Raw genomic sequence first — 14,952 nt, forward strand, 5'->3', positions numbered from 1 at the left:
TTTATTTATTTAAAAGACAAACTGCTTTTCTAAAAATAACAATTAATAAATTAAGAAATTGATAAAACAATTGAAATAGAACAAAATACATAATATACTTCAAGTCAACAGACGGTGATTTTATTTTACAACTAATATAATAAATAATATAATTAAATACTAAGAACCAGCACATATTACAAACAATAAATTATAATAAGAAACACAGCCAATAGTAGGTTTCCACGCAATAGTTACGGGATATAAAACAAACTCGTGAGATGGGCAACTATAAAGGTCCAGTAAGTGCGAATATATATGTAAAATATATATGTATATACAAGGATACAACAACAAAATTATGCTTGTCATCACATATATGTTGAAAGATAATATATTAAAACATGTCGCACAATTTCAGTCGGTTAAATTATGTAATAAATTACCAAATGCTTTGAAAACTTGTGAAGATTGGAAAATTTTGAAAATAAAACTTTGCACCCTTTTGTTGGAAAGGTGCATCTACTCAATTAATGAATTTTTGGACAATTATTATTGGTTATTTTGTTGTTTCATACTTTTTCTGTTTTATTTACAATAATTGTTTTACATCTTGTTACTTATAAAAAAATATTGAGCACAACGTAGTATTGTTGCGAATAAATTGAATTGAATTGATAAAATAGGCTAATTAAAGATGAATAACTCCCGACTCAACACTCCTCTTGCCACTGTCGTGTTAGTATTAAATGGACCAATGTTAAATGTGATAACACCAGTGATTTATTATTAATATTACATACTCGTCACAGAAACGTTCAGTTGATAAGTTGTAGAAAGTTGTTATTGGAAATATAAGTCGCAAATTTTAGTTTAGTGGCGTCCTCCGTAGCATTGGATAAATGAAGTACGGGGTTCGATTATCGGTCAGGTTAATCCAGGAAACGATGTTTACTGAATTGTATCTGGGCGTTCTGGGTTGTGCTTCCAGATGTCCGTTACCTGGTTGCTCATAACAAAGGGTATTCCAGCTTGAGGTCTAGACAATTGAACACAATGCGTCAAAAAATTCAAATATATCGATCGAATATGACTTAGCGATGCGATCGGATCGATTGAATATGACGGCGGCGTCGGCGCGGGCGCAGCGCAGTCGAAAGTCCAGCTTCAGAATGCGGCTTTCTCTGCAGCCGCAGATTCGCTTGCAAGTGGACAGTTTCGTAATGAACATGTAAAATGTAAGCGAAACATGTTTTATGTCGTTATGTAAATGTTAAAAGAGCAACAAGAATACGAAATGAGAAACGAGATCGCAAAATAAAATTAGCGATAACGCGGAAATTATGCAGCAGGTTGGTAATTATACTAATAGATAAATTTATATCGCTTCGGTCCACTCTCGTGAACGATGTGGCGTATAGGAATTTGATATGAACATTTCACTAGACGACGGTTTTAAATTTATGGGAAAACTTTAAACAATTAAGAAAATTAGCAAACCATAACCAGCAGTAACCATAGTATTGCTACGCGTAAAATGATATGTGTCTAAAGATTAGACTCTAAATAATAAATAATATTAAAATACTATGCCCCAAAGAGGGTTGACGTCAGGCAGGCGGCCGGTCGTAAAACTAAGCCAAATCTTTTTGTAATATTTAATTAAAAATTATTCCCCTCCATTCAAAGGTTGCCTGGAAGAGATCGCTCATAGCGATAAGGTCGCCCATTGTTTTCTCATTGTGATTATTTCTTGTAATTATTTATATTTATAATAAGTTTACTATTGTAATCTTTTGGAGGAAACAATAAAGAGTATCTATCTATCTATCTATAAAAATATCTTTATATCTTATCTTATAATATGGATAGAAAACATATTACTCCCACCCCATATAATAATTGGGATAAGGGTAGGAAGAAGAAGAAGAAGGATAAGAGAGTATAAGCCATCATATGTATCTAAAACAACTACTTTACTACCAACCGTTAATAATCCATATTTCCCATGCCGGTCCGTCCGTTTTACTTCCTCGGAATGCGCAGGCGCACCGGAGCGAGCCGGTGTGTGATATGTTGCGTTCCGCGCCGTGCGCACGCGTCGCCTAGCGATGCACCCGTCTTGTGGTTACTTACTATACGCAACGTGCCGTCCGACACCTGTCACCACCGTGGCGTATGATGACGTCTGTTGATTGAAGCCAAATTAAAAAAGCCAAACCAAAAAAGAGAAAAGTGTGCCACCCAAACAGACACTAGATAAATACAAGAAACAAATGAATTAAAAAGGATAAATAATCATTCATTGCGTTGCATATTGATTAGCATAGCTAACTCAGTACTGGTTTTAGTGTCCGAGATAATTGAATACTCGAGTGAGGTTAACAAATTGAGGTGACATGGAAAATATAATAATATTTGGTTTTTGCATAACTGAATAACTTTAGTACGGTTGTGTGCGAGAAAGTCGGATGAAATGTTGACAAAGATACGTAGGCTACAAGCAGCGTGCTTGTAATGAGATCCTGAGTTCGATTCTCAGTAGAGCTAATTTGTAAAAGTATTTTTTCTAAATTGGTTTGGATTTGGTTGTTTTGACTTGTGCCCCAGATATTCGTTATAGGCGACGAGCTAGCTAAAATAGCCAATGGATAAATTCAATAATTAATATTTGCACGCCATTTGATGTGGCGAAACATAATGGACATCTTATGAACTTCACAAATGCAACACCTTTTCTACAATGTTTCTAGCAAATAAATTTCATTTCATTTCATAGCTAATAACATACTATGTTATAGGTAACACAGTGTGTTATAGGCTTGAGGACTAAGTTATTGGTGTGATTGACTTAACAATATACATTTACATTACAATGCAGCTGTTATCAATTGTCCATGATTTGACAGTGACCTTTCTATTTTTATTGTTGACAAGTGTTCGACATTTTTAATATATATATATGTTGATTTTTTTATATAACTTAGAATGTCAAACAAGCTGACGGCTCACCTGATGGAAAGTGGTAACCGTCGCCTATAAACATGAGCAGTACCATGGACGTAACAGAATATGCTGTTTCGCCCATGATACCCCTCATTCGTTGCCATTCCTTAGGACTCAGGTGTTATTCCTCTGTATCCTGCAAATTCACTGTCATATCCCACCCTTCAAACCGAAACACAGCCATGCAAACACATCTGTTTTACGGTTGAAACATGAATGGGACAGAGGTACCGAAGCAATCGACTTTTGTACAAAGTCTCCCTCTGGTAAAATTTATCTGGATTGTAGCTTTACAATAAAAAAAACTTAAGTGTATGCATAAAGCAAGATATGAAAGTGGATGAAGTAAGAGATATATATATGGGAGGCTTCGTAAGAGGCTTGGCGTAAAGATAGACTGATAGAATAAATCGAGAGATAACTGCAGTTCACTTTAACAATACCCATTCACGTTCCGGTCGAGTGAGCGAGTTGTGAGCATGCAACGCGGAAGAAGAGCTACCTAGACACGTCGAAACAAACGGTATCGGCCAATACTGGCAACTGGCAAGTCAGAGGCCTGTTAATTGTAGACTATTATCAATAGAGCGCGTGTACTACGATCAAACTATTGCTACGAGTATGAACGGAATTACATTGAAATCCATTCGGCCGTTGGAGCGTGATTGAGTAGCTACAGTCAAAGCGTATTTACAAACTTTCACATTTATATATTAATTGAATCATCAGTGTTTGCTTGCCGACGGGACCGGAACATATTAATTGGTTGCCATAAAATGTACTAAGACCATGTTCATCTCTATTCCGAATACTGTTCCGAATGGAGTTTATTTCATCTCCATAAATTACAGTATGTGTACAGGTCATTTATTTTTACATTCCAATATGAGTATTGTAATTTGTGAGAAATCTGGAGTCTAAGCTGTAGGCCTTAGCCGTATCTTAGACATGAGGATCCCCTCAATAAAGTAGTGATTATTCAAAAGTAAAAGGTAGGTACGTGGAGTATAAATAAATACGGTTTACATGCACATGTATATATGTATGTGTGTGTGTAAGTGTGTGCGCGTGTGCGTGTGTGCGCGTGCACGTGCTTGCGTGCGTGTGTTTAAGATAAGGGAGAGATTAAAAATAACCTCATGCGGTCAACTAAATAATTAAATTGTATTTCACAAAAAAATCTTTAATTGTGGAAAAATCGGTTATTTTGGTTTAAAACCTAAACTATATAACCGATTTTGATAAGATATCTATGGGACCAATATGTAAGTATATCTTTTGTATATTTTTAAATAAATAAAAAAATAGTTTCCCAACTGACGGAGTTATGTAGTAACTAACATAAAAAAGTATAACCGAATTGAAGATCTTCTTTTTAAGTCAAGATGATGACATACAATTTTATTATATTAATAAGATACTGTTATTTGGTTAAAAAGACGTGCCAAATGTGTTTACTAAATATGCCAAGTATAAAAACAGATCCACAGTAGGGCAACGCGTCCTCCGCGGCCGCTTTAAGTAGTGCATCTTATGTGATGCTTTCACCCGCTTCTCGAAGCGTGATGATACTGTTCTACGGGACTGTTAATAGATTATTAACTCTACTAATGTAGTATAAAGTTTACTCTCGTTCGACACGTGACAGAGAAAATAATGACGGTGCAAGTCGACGCGGTATGTTACAATTAAAATTGTACTAATGTTGAACTTACATTTTGATATGTTTATTATTTTTTAAAAAGAAGTATTCAAGATTATATCTTATATATAAAATTCTCGTGTCGCGGTGTTTGTTACCAAACTCCTCCGAAACGGCTTTACCGATTTTTATGAAATTTTGTGTGCATATTGGGTAGGCCTGAGAATCGGCCAACATCTATTTTTCATACCTGTCAATGATAAGGGTGACTCTCCCCAAAATTTTATTTTTTTGACAAATTTTTCCATTTTTATTTTATTATGATTTAGCATTCAAAAATACAATCAACTTTAAATTTTCATCGTTTTACGATCAACCCTTGTATTTTAATTGCGATTTTTATATTTTGCAATAAGTAGTAAAACAACGTTTACCGGCTAAATTAGTCAGCTAATATTTATATAGTTTTTGTGAAATATATCTGACTTATTTAATCGACTAGAGGAGCGTAACAGTTTCCTAATATGCTTTCCTAAAATGTTATCATAATCTTAAATTATAGGGGGGGAGAAGGGATTGTTAGTAATGGGGATTAGTAGCCCCATTACTAGCAATATACCCTGTCAGGTCGACCTCCTCGTGGTTCCCCCTCGAAACCATCGTGATTGATTTATTGCGAGATTCGTCACGGTGGGCTAACCGACCTGCTTCATCCTCACTTATCATCCTTCACTGGTGCCCCGCATGTGTATACCGATAGCGCAGGTGGGGTTACCATTCCATTATCATCCATTAAAAAAAAACCTTAAATTATATAAATAGAGCATCGAACCTCAAAAACGGATTAACTTGTTAGCTAATTTTAAAATTTGTTGACTCTTTTTTTATTAATGTTCTACATAAATACTTACGCACACAATGTATCTTGACATATCTTTTTTTTTGATGGATGAACATGGTATGGTAGCCCTGCTTGCGCTAACGGGATACGCTGGCGGAGCACAGGGAGAGAGGGAGAGGAGCCAGTTAGCCCATCATGATGAATTCATCAGGAATTAACCATGATAGTTTCCAGGGAGAACCGCGAGGAGGTCGACTTGGTTGGGTATATTGCTAGCAATGGGATTCTCAGTCTCCATTACTAACAATCTCTTCCCCCCCTATCTTGAGATATCAATATTTAATTATTTAACAAATAAAATGAGTTTTGATATTTCTTTCTATATAATCTAAGCTTAAGCTAAGCATTCAATATACTAGGCAAATTTAGGAATTGAAAAAAAGTTAGTGATTTTTCAATTGATCTCAGAGTGTGATTATACAATGGTTATACTTCAGTATAATTATTTCTGAGTAATGGTGCACCTTAATTTTTTTATGCGAATTTTAGTAGTAAACGAGCTGACGACAGATCTTACGGACAGTTTTATATTTAATGGACGATAACGGAATGGTAACCCCGCCTGCGCTAACGGTATACACTGGCGAGGCACCAGTGAGGGATGATAGGTGAGAATGCCGAATTCAACGATAAATTTGTCACGATGGTTTTCAGGGGGAACCGCTTGGAGTTTCTTGATACTGTATATTGATAGCAATGGGGAATAACCTCTCCATTACTAACGATCCCTTTTTCCCCTCTTTATAAACAGTTGTAATCGCCCCCACAGACATGAACAGCACCGTGGGGCATCCCAGAAATAAGAATACACATCTATGCATTAAGATTGTTTAAAATAAATATAATCAAAGAATTGACTATAGGCTATAAAATTTGGAAAATCAATACAATAATAATTTTGGTACCTATTTATTTTTTAGAACATTATTTTTTTTAAGTAACTTAGTGTTATACCAAAAAAAAATGTGACAAGTGTTTCTAACTAGTCATTTGAACTGTTGTTATTATTGTTTTGTAGTAAAATAGTTTGTTTATATAAATCAGTTTTATTATATCTTCACAGAATTTCAAAAGTGACATATTTTTTTTTTTTTTTAATCATAGAGAAATATTTTATGAAGGCGTGATACCCACAGTATATTTTGAGCTAATTTATATTTTAATACTTTAACTATTTATATTAATATAACCAAACCAATAACACGCTAAACAAAATATAATAGAACACACTTTTGGAATATTTTCGTATGGCAGATGTCACCACAAAATAATGTCAGCTTAATCATAGAGATTTTTTTTTTTCATTTATTGTGACTTTGGCGAAAGCCATCAGCCAAAAAGTAACAATTACAAAGTAACAATATAAAATTACAAGACAAATTACAAAAATTATTATAGTTATAAATTAATTATAATATACTAAGAAAGTAAGTTAAGTAGAAAAGTATAAGTTACAATTACATATTTAAATTTCACCAATTGATGAAAAATTTCTTGGTACAAAATGGTATGTTTTAGTAGATCCTGCACTGAAGTAGGAATATTTTGACATTTTATTAAATCTTGACATTGACAAATAAAAAGTAACCGTTGAAGTGAGAATTTAGGACAAACAAAAAAAAATATGATCCAAATTAGAAAAAATGTTTTGGCAGTATTTACAGATAGAATTATCCAATAAATTAATACGTTGCAAATGTGCAGGAAATTTACAATGACCTATCTGCAATCTACTTAATATAGTATAACCAGACAATTTACAGATTTTGTTAGAATCAAGCCAAGTTTCATTTAGTAAAATGATATCAAAATGTGATGTAAAGTTGTAAATAAAGTTTTTAAATTGAAATATTTTAGACAGAAAGCATTTTGAGTTTCAATGAACAATATTAATTTCATTTAAAGATGTTGAAAAATTAGATATGAGTATTTCCTTAATTAATTTAGATGAAATTGTATCAGAATTAGTTTGAGCTTTCTTAACTAGCTCAATAACAGTCTTAGTAATTGTGTTGAGTACAATGTCTGAGTTAATGATGTCAATAACTAATGCCCTTTTTTGAGGAGATTTATTTTGCGTTGGGCTGTTAATAGACACAGGGGTACTTGAATTAATTACAGAGTTAACCGATTTTGAAGTCACTGATGCATAAGATGTTTTGCCTAGAATTTTATCTTTGATTTGAGACAATTTCATCGATTTAGTGGGACAGCTATTAGATACTGCTACATGTTGTCCATTACAACACATTTAGGATTGTCTTTGTTGATACAGGATCTATAATCATGGGCACCGGCACATATGGAACAAACTTGCTTACTTCTGCAGGAACTGCTTCCATGACCAAATTTGTAACAAGTGAAGCATTGGAGTAGAGGTCTAATGAATTCACGCACATCCAGCCAAATATGATCATACGTTACGTGATCAGGTCGCTGCGTAGAGAGGAAAGTTACTAAAACTGTAGGAAGAGGATGAAAACTTCCATCTTCTTTCTTTTTTTTGAAACGTTTAACACCGATGACATCTACAGTAGATTTTAAGTTATTTAAGAGATCTTCCTCAGATATTTCAGTAGGAGCTCTTATAACTCCCTGAGATTCCAGCTGATTATTGGGTATCCTAGCCTGAAGTTTATGTTTCTCTAATAAATCTTTATTTAATAAAAATTCGTTAGCCTGTTTCATTGATCGAAAACATATTTTGAATGCAGTAGAACCCATAGTACGAATATAGAATACACCAGGTACAGTCCTCAGAATAGAATTGACTTGCAATAAGTTTACATTGTTGCCCTCAATAGGAGACAACAGGATAAAATATTCATTTTTAGTAGTGTCAGAATATAGGTAATTTTGATCTTTAAACAGTCCTCTTTTTGAGTGAGTAAATTTAATACTCATCTTAGCATCTGGCTCTTCATCAGATATGGAAGTATTTTTTTTTCTTCTTTTTAACTTGCCTCCGCTTGACTCGCACATATCCTCTAACAACACACAAGGGCTTAAATTGGAGAAATAAGTAAAAGAAACTAGAAGAAGCAACAAATAACATGAATTTAAAATTTCCGCCCTCGCGTTCCATACATTGATAAAATATTCATACATGTATAGAGACTCAATAATCATAGAGAGGAGATCATACGTCATAGACAATTTTTTTTTATTTATTAGACTTTGGCCAGAAACCATCCGCCGAAAACTATATTACAAACATGGACTTTATATTAATTACAATAATAATATAATCATTAAAAAAAAAATTAAATCGATATAGAAAACTATTCATTTTGTAAAAAAATATTTAGCCACAGATTCGCGCCATTTTCTACTACTCCGTCATAGACACTAGAGTACAAACAAAGAGTGCGTTCCACAACTACATTATTTATCCATTAATATCGATGCATTCTCATAACAACAATATGAAGAAATGTTTTCCTGATATGATTAGAACAACAACAACAACCTTATAAGAGAATCCAGTCCAAGAATTCACTTGCGCTTTCCTTCTAACAACTAGTTTGTTGTTGAGTCAATGAACTTTTACCAATTTTATTATTTGAACGCGTGACGTGCGCGTCGTTAGCATCGATTTATGGCCGAGTAATAATAATAATTAAGATAACGTCGTAATTATGTGATGCGGTGCCGTGGTGTCGTGGTGAAAGTTCACTAAGTGCTAGGTGATGATCGATGATCGATATCTTTAAATTAAAATATCGGATTAACGATTACAGCTCGTGGATCTCTTGCGTAGTAGGGAGGCTTTGTACAAAAGTCGTTGCTTGGGTACCTCTGTCCTATTCGTGTTTTAACCGTAAAGCAGTTGTGTTTGCATGGCTGTGTTTCGGTTTGAAGGGTGGGATATGGCGTGAATTTACAGGGCACAGAGGAATAACGTCTGAGTCCTCAGGAATGGCAACGCATGGGGGGTATCATGGGCGAAACAGCATACTCTGTTATGTACATGGTACTGCTCATGTCTTTGAGCGACGGTTACCACTTTTCATCAGGTGGGCCGTTAGATTGTTTGCCATTGTAAGTTGTATAAAAAAAATGAAATTCTACTTACCTGCCATTATGTTTTTCATGGGATTTTTTTGTTTTTTTTTTAATGGATGAAAACGGAATGGTAACCCCGTCTGCGTTATCGGGATACGATGCCGGGGCACCAGTGAGGGATGATAGGCGAGAATGAAAGGGCACCTGGAATTCAGCACGACGGTTTCCAGGGAGGACCACGTGGAGATCTACTTGACAGGGTATATTTCTAGCAATGGAACTGGTAGTCCGCATTACTAACAATGCCTTCCCCTTCATATAAGAGAGCTATCATAGATTAAGTATAAGATAAAAATTAAATTAAGTATAAAAAACTAAGTACTCATTTTTGTTTTATGGGTGAAATTGGTATGGTAACCCACCCCGCCTGCGCTAACGGGATACGCTGGCGGAGCACCAGTGAAGGGTGATAGATGAGAATGAAAACAGGCCCGTTAGCCCATCATGATGAATTCATCAGGAATTAACCATGATAGTTTCCAGGGGGAACCACGAGGAGGTCGACCTGGATGGGTATATTGCTAGCAATGGGATTCTCAAGCTCCATTACTATCAATCCCTTTCCCCCAATTAAGTACCCATTATAAAAGAGTTACAAACGTCTATCTGTCCTTACTAATTTTCGCCTAAAAACAGTAGTAGAACGTAATACAAATATATTGGGGGAGAGGAAGGGATCGTCCTATTCGTAGTTTCCCCTGGAAACCATCGTGGCTAATTCATTGGTGAATTTGTCACGATGGGCTAACTGAACTGCTTCATCTTCACCTATCATACCTTACTAGTGGCTCGCCAGTGTATAGCGATAACGCAGGCGGGATTACCATTCCATTATCATCCTTAAAAAAAAACAATTATACTATATTTGGTGTCATGTCTGTTTAAAGCATGTGTTCTATGGTGTGCAGGCACAGCCCACTGCTGACGGCGTTCCTGGCGCTATCGCTGCTGTGCCTCGCGTGCGGCAACAGTGCCGCGGTGCTGGCCGCCACCGGCCTCCAGCGAGACTCCATGCGGGCGCCGTCCACACCGCCCGCCACGCTCGCCAGTTTCGAGGTACTCACGCACTATTACAATAAGGCTCTCACTAAACAAATATATAGGAAATTCTACATTAGCAAAGTTCGTATCTAATCTGTATAGAAACTTACAGATACTCCAAACTATGATTCCTCATCGTCATCATAATCATCATTAACTGTCCACTGCTGAACATAGGCCTCCACCTATTGGGGGGGTTTTACCAACAGTTGCCACGTTTGACAAGCAGGTTGGCAACCGCAGTTAGGCTTTTAGTGGTCTTTTAAGAGAGACGCTACTGCCCAATTCTCGACTTTGATTGTAATGATCAAATTTGATTTACAATTACATGAGTAGCTATTCACCCCATTCATACTTCAAAACGTAAACGTAAATTTACTTATTATTTATTAGACGAATATACATTTCATGTATATATACATACTGTACATTAAAGAAAAAAATTAAAGAAGCAAGGAAAGAACATTCAAGAAGAAATCTTGGAAACATAAGAAAATTAGTTTTTGGGTTCCATACTTGAATTATTTAACGATCATTGTTAAATACGTTGATTTGTGTGATCGAGGTCTCGTGTTCGATTTTCAATTAGGCCAGTTTTATTTCCCAATATTTCTTATGTTAGCTCGCTCTGGATGTTTTATTGCCGCCTCCCTCAGTTGTAAGTTGTCCATCATCTGGCCATGAATCAATCATCAAACTCGAAAGATTTAAAATGTTACTCAACACACTCTGTCGATCCATCTTTGTGAGCATCTCTAATAAATTATTATTTGAAAAATGTATAGCGTTCATCATTGAATACGGCAATGACAAGTGAACGTGGACCATAGACTATACTTAGATTATGATAGATAAAGTATGACAGATAAAGTATCACAATACAATTGCTTCTCCAAAAACTGGTCAACTTTTTTATCCATGTGTTCGTAAATAGGGTTACTATAATTTAGATTTACTACTCAATATCCCATATATTTCAATTACATTACTTTTAAGGAAATTACATTGTAAGGTTAAACTGAAGAATAAAAACGAAACGAAATTATTAAGAATATATTAAAAAAAAAAAGGTAAACAGAGCATAAATATTTGTAAAGATACTTATTTTTTTGTGATTACTCTGATTTATATCCAAGTATGGATGTAAAATAAATTTGTGTTTTCAACTCTTTTGAAGTGGTCGCCTTTTTAATTACATGCATATTAATTTGTAAGAAATACGTACATTGCCATATTTTATATTATATCAGAAAAAAATCAATTATAATTTAAGAAATGGACCTGATATGGGAAATTATTATTGCAATTACTTGCAACATTGCGAAAAATGGCGCCTTTAAAAAATATATGTCAAATTTAGACAGCTATTTGTCAATTTAGTTAACTAAATGTTGACACGTTTTTGACACTCGGTGCTCTAAAAATGTCTTATTTATCTATCTATCAATACGCCTATTCTTTATTAAGCATAGACATTTTATTTGTAATCATGAAAGTTATGATTTTTTTTATGCAACTTAGAATGGCAAACAAGTTGACGGCCCGCATGTTGGAAAGTAGTAACGATTGCCCATAGACATGAATAGTAGCATAGACATAACAGTGTATACTATTTCGCCCATGATAACCCCCATGCGTTGCCATTCCAGAGGACTAACATGTTATTCTTCTGTACCCTGTAAATTCACTACCATATTTCACGATTCAAACCAAAACACAGCCATGCAAACACAACTGCTTCACGGTAGAAACACGAGTGGGACAGAGGTACCAAAGCAACCGACTTTTCTACAAAGTGTACCTCTGGTGATCTTGTAATAAAAGACTAATATCATCATTCTATTGTCAGAATTATCTCAGCCCGATAGTGTGGAAATATCGTTGCATAGCATTGTTACGAGTATGGACAGCGTTTAGAGTAAACATTCAAATAAACTTAAAATATGACATAACCTCTTAACCTTTATTTCAATATTCGTCATCCGACCGCAGTATCGTCTTTCAACCATAAAATTTTTGTAATATCGCGTATAAACGATTTATTATGCACCAATAACTAGCTCGTTGACCAAGTTAAGCTCAATTTGCATAACTATTGATGATTGCTATTTGCAGTCACTTGCATTACATTAAAGCACTGGTAGCTCATTAAAATACGTGTAAATAAAGTCAATGTCCGTAACTCTAAGGGTAGTTAGTTCCTCATTGCTAGTAATAAACCTTAGATTATATAGATAGTCTCTCCATACAAATGCTTCGAGAAAAACTGGTCAACTATTTCATACAATTTTGCGTGATAAATAGTTATGAGCGATTACTTTATAACTTCTATATTTATTTTGTCTTATAATTTTTGCACCTTTTTGATACGTAAACACTCATTTTATTTATTAAGTAATTAAATATAGATACGTTAAGATAAAGTGTGTGCGTAAGTATATAGAACACTGGTAAAAAACGAGTCGCCTAATTTGAATTCGTCACGGTGGGCTATCTGACTTGCTTCATCCTCACCTGTCATCTCTCACTGGTGCCCCGCCGGTGTATACCGATAGCGCGGGCGGGGTTACCATTCCATTATCACCCATTAAAAAAACACATTCTACAAATACCTATATCGACAGTCGAAGGTCGCGTCCGGCGTCATATTTGACAACGTATGAATGCCTAATCAAATTAGACAATGTTGTAATTGTGGTGGTAAAACAACAGTGTTACCATGAACTACATGTGCGTTATGTACAGAGTACATATTGCATGCCATAGTGTAATGTACTTGTATATATCAGACGGTTATAGAAAAAAATAAGCAATAAAAGTCACGATATGTGTGACCTCTGATGCAGGCTCAATAATTTTGCAAAACATTTTTTTCTGACAGCAAAAAACGGTTGTATTACTTGATTGTATATACGAAATAATTCTAGTCGTGTGGTCCCGGCATAGAATAGGCTACACCTTCCTTTCCGTGGGTGTCTTAAGAGACGACTAAGGGAGGGCGAGGGATGGGCAGCAACTCGGAATTCGGATCAGATCGGAGTTGAGGGTAGAATCTATTTGTGCATTTCTTTCCCTTTATGTCTGCTTTCCATATAGGCAGACGCTTTTGTATTTTACTATGCAACTGTTTCAAATATATGTTATTGTTATTAGTAATTAGTTTACCTAAATTTATATAAACCAAAATAAAAATTGGAAAAATTTTTCGGAATTGGTAATTTTCTCTGCGTAAGAATCTGTCGCGAACTTTAACGAATATTTAGTAAACATAGCTGAGCTTAGCAACATATTATATATATATATATATATATATATATATATATATATATATATATATATATAGATAATAATTTTTATTTATATATTGTAGATTGTAGGTGTCATTGGAATTAGCGTTATGGCAACAATTTTAGCAAAACAAAATTAGAATGGAGACCAATATTGCACAGTTATGTGTCCCACTGAACCGGTCAACTGTCCAATGATATGTAAATAGGTGATTTCTTTGAGTTCTAATAATTTTTTATTTATTTTTTTTGATAAACGACAGTGAAATATGAGCATGGCTATGTTAAACGATCGCTCAATAGATACCAATATTGATTTCTAGTTTTATAAAAATCATTTGTGTTGATTTACTACAGTACTATAACGTTGTTAGTAAAGGATTTTGTAGATCATGCAGCCTAATAATATGGCGTGTTATGAGAATTGTTGAAAGAAGAGATATATGTAGGGATAGGAGCTTTTGGTACTTAGTTCACTCTGCTTACCTTGCAACGGACTTAGTATGAAGACATATATACTTGTAAACACAGAGATAAGTGTACATGGTGTACACCAGAGGGAAACTTTGTACGAAAGTCCTTTGCTTGGGTACCTCTGTCCCATTCGTGTTTCTACTGTGAAGCAGTTGTGTTTGCATAGCTGTATTTTGGTTTGAAGGGTGGGATATGACAGTGAATTTATAGGATACAGAGGAGTAACACCTGAGTTCTTAGAAATGGCAACGCATGGGGGGTATCATGGGCGAAACAGTATACTCTGTTATGTCCATGGTACTGCTCACGTCTATAGGCGACGGTTACCACTTTCCATCAGGTGGGCCGTCAGCTTGTTTGCCATTCTAAGTTGTGTAAAAAAACATAAGTACAGTAGTTAATAGTTAAAATAATAAACACTGTAATTTGCAAGTAATTTCGTGAGTTATTTGGTCGTTATTCCAGTACGTAGGTACTCGCTCTGCGTGTGTCTCGCGGTATGCACGACGATGTGCGGTCAAGGTTTTTACGATCATCCGACGATTAGCTCTAATGAT

General features: G+C 35.0%; 1 protein-coding gene and 1 long non-coding RNA gene across 2 annotated transcripts in view; both read left to right on the forward strand.

Annotated features, from left to right (window-relative positions):
- The window catches only part of LOC113515328 (uncharacterized), a 108,609-nt gene that overhangs the window by 2,873 nt on the left and 90,784 nt on the right, over positions 1 to 14,952 (forward strand). The window contains exon 2 of the mRNA XM_052903340.1: positions 10,502 to 10,649. Within this exon, the coding sequence (XP_052759300.1) occupies positions 10,502 to 10,649 (148 nt within the window). The remainder of the gene's footprint in view (positions 1 to 10,501; positions 10,650 to 14,952) is intronic.
- On the forward strand, positions 6,843 to 8,188 carry LOC128202571 (uncharacterized). Its single transcript, XR_008253861.1, has 2 exons — positions 6,843 to 7,345; positions 7,804 to 8,188. It is a non-coding gene; the product is annotated as an uncharacterized LOC128202571 (long non-coding RNA).

The sequence above is a fragment of the Galleria mellonella genome, unplaced genomic scaffold (assembly GCF_026898425.1).
Source record: "Galleria mellonella isolate WM207_F2 unplaced genomic scaffold, CSIRO_AGI_GalMel_v1 utg139, whole genome shotgun sequence".
Classification (NCBI taxonomy): domain Eukaryota; kingdom Metazoa; phylum Arthropoda; class Insecta; order Lepidoptera; family Pyralidae; genus Galleria; species Galleria mellonella.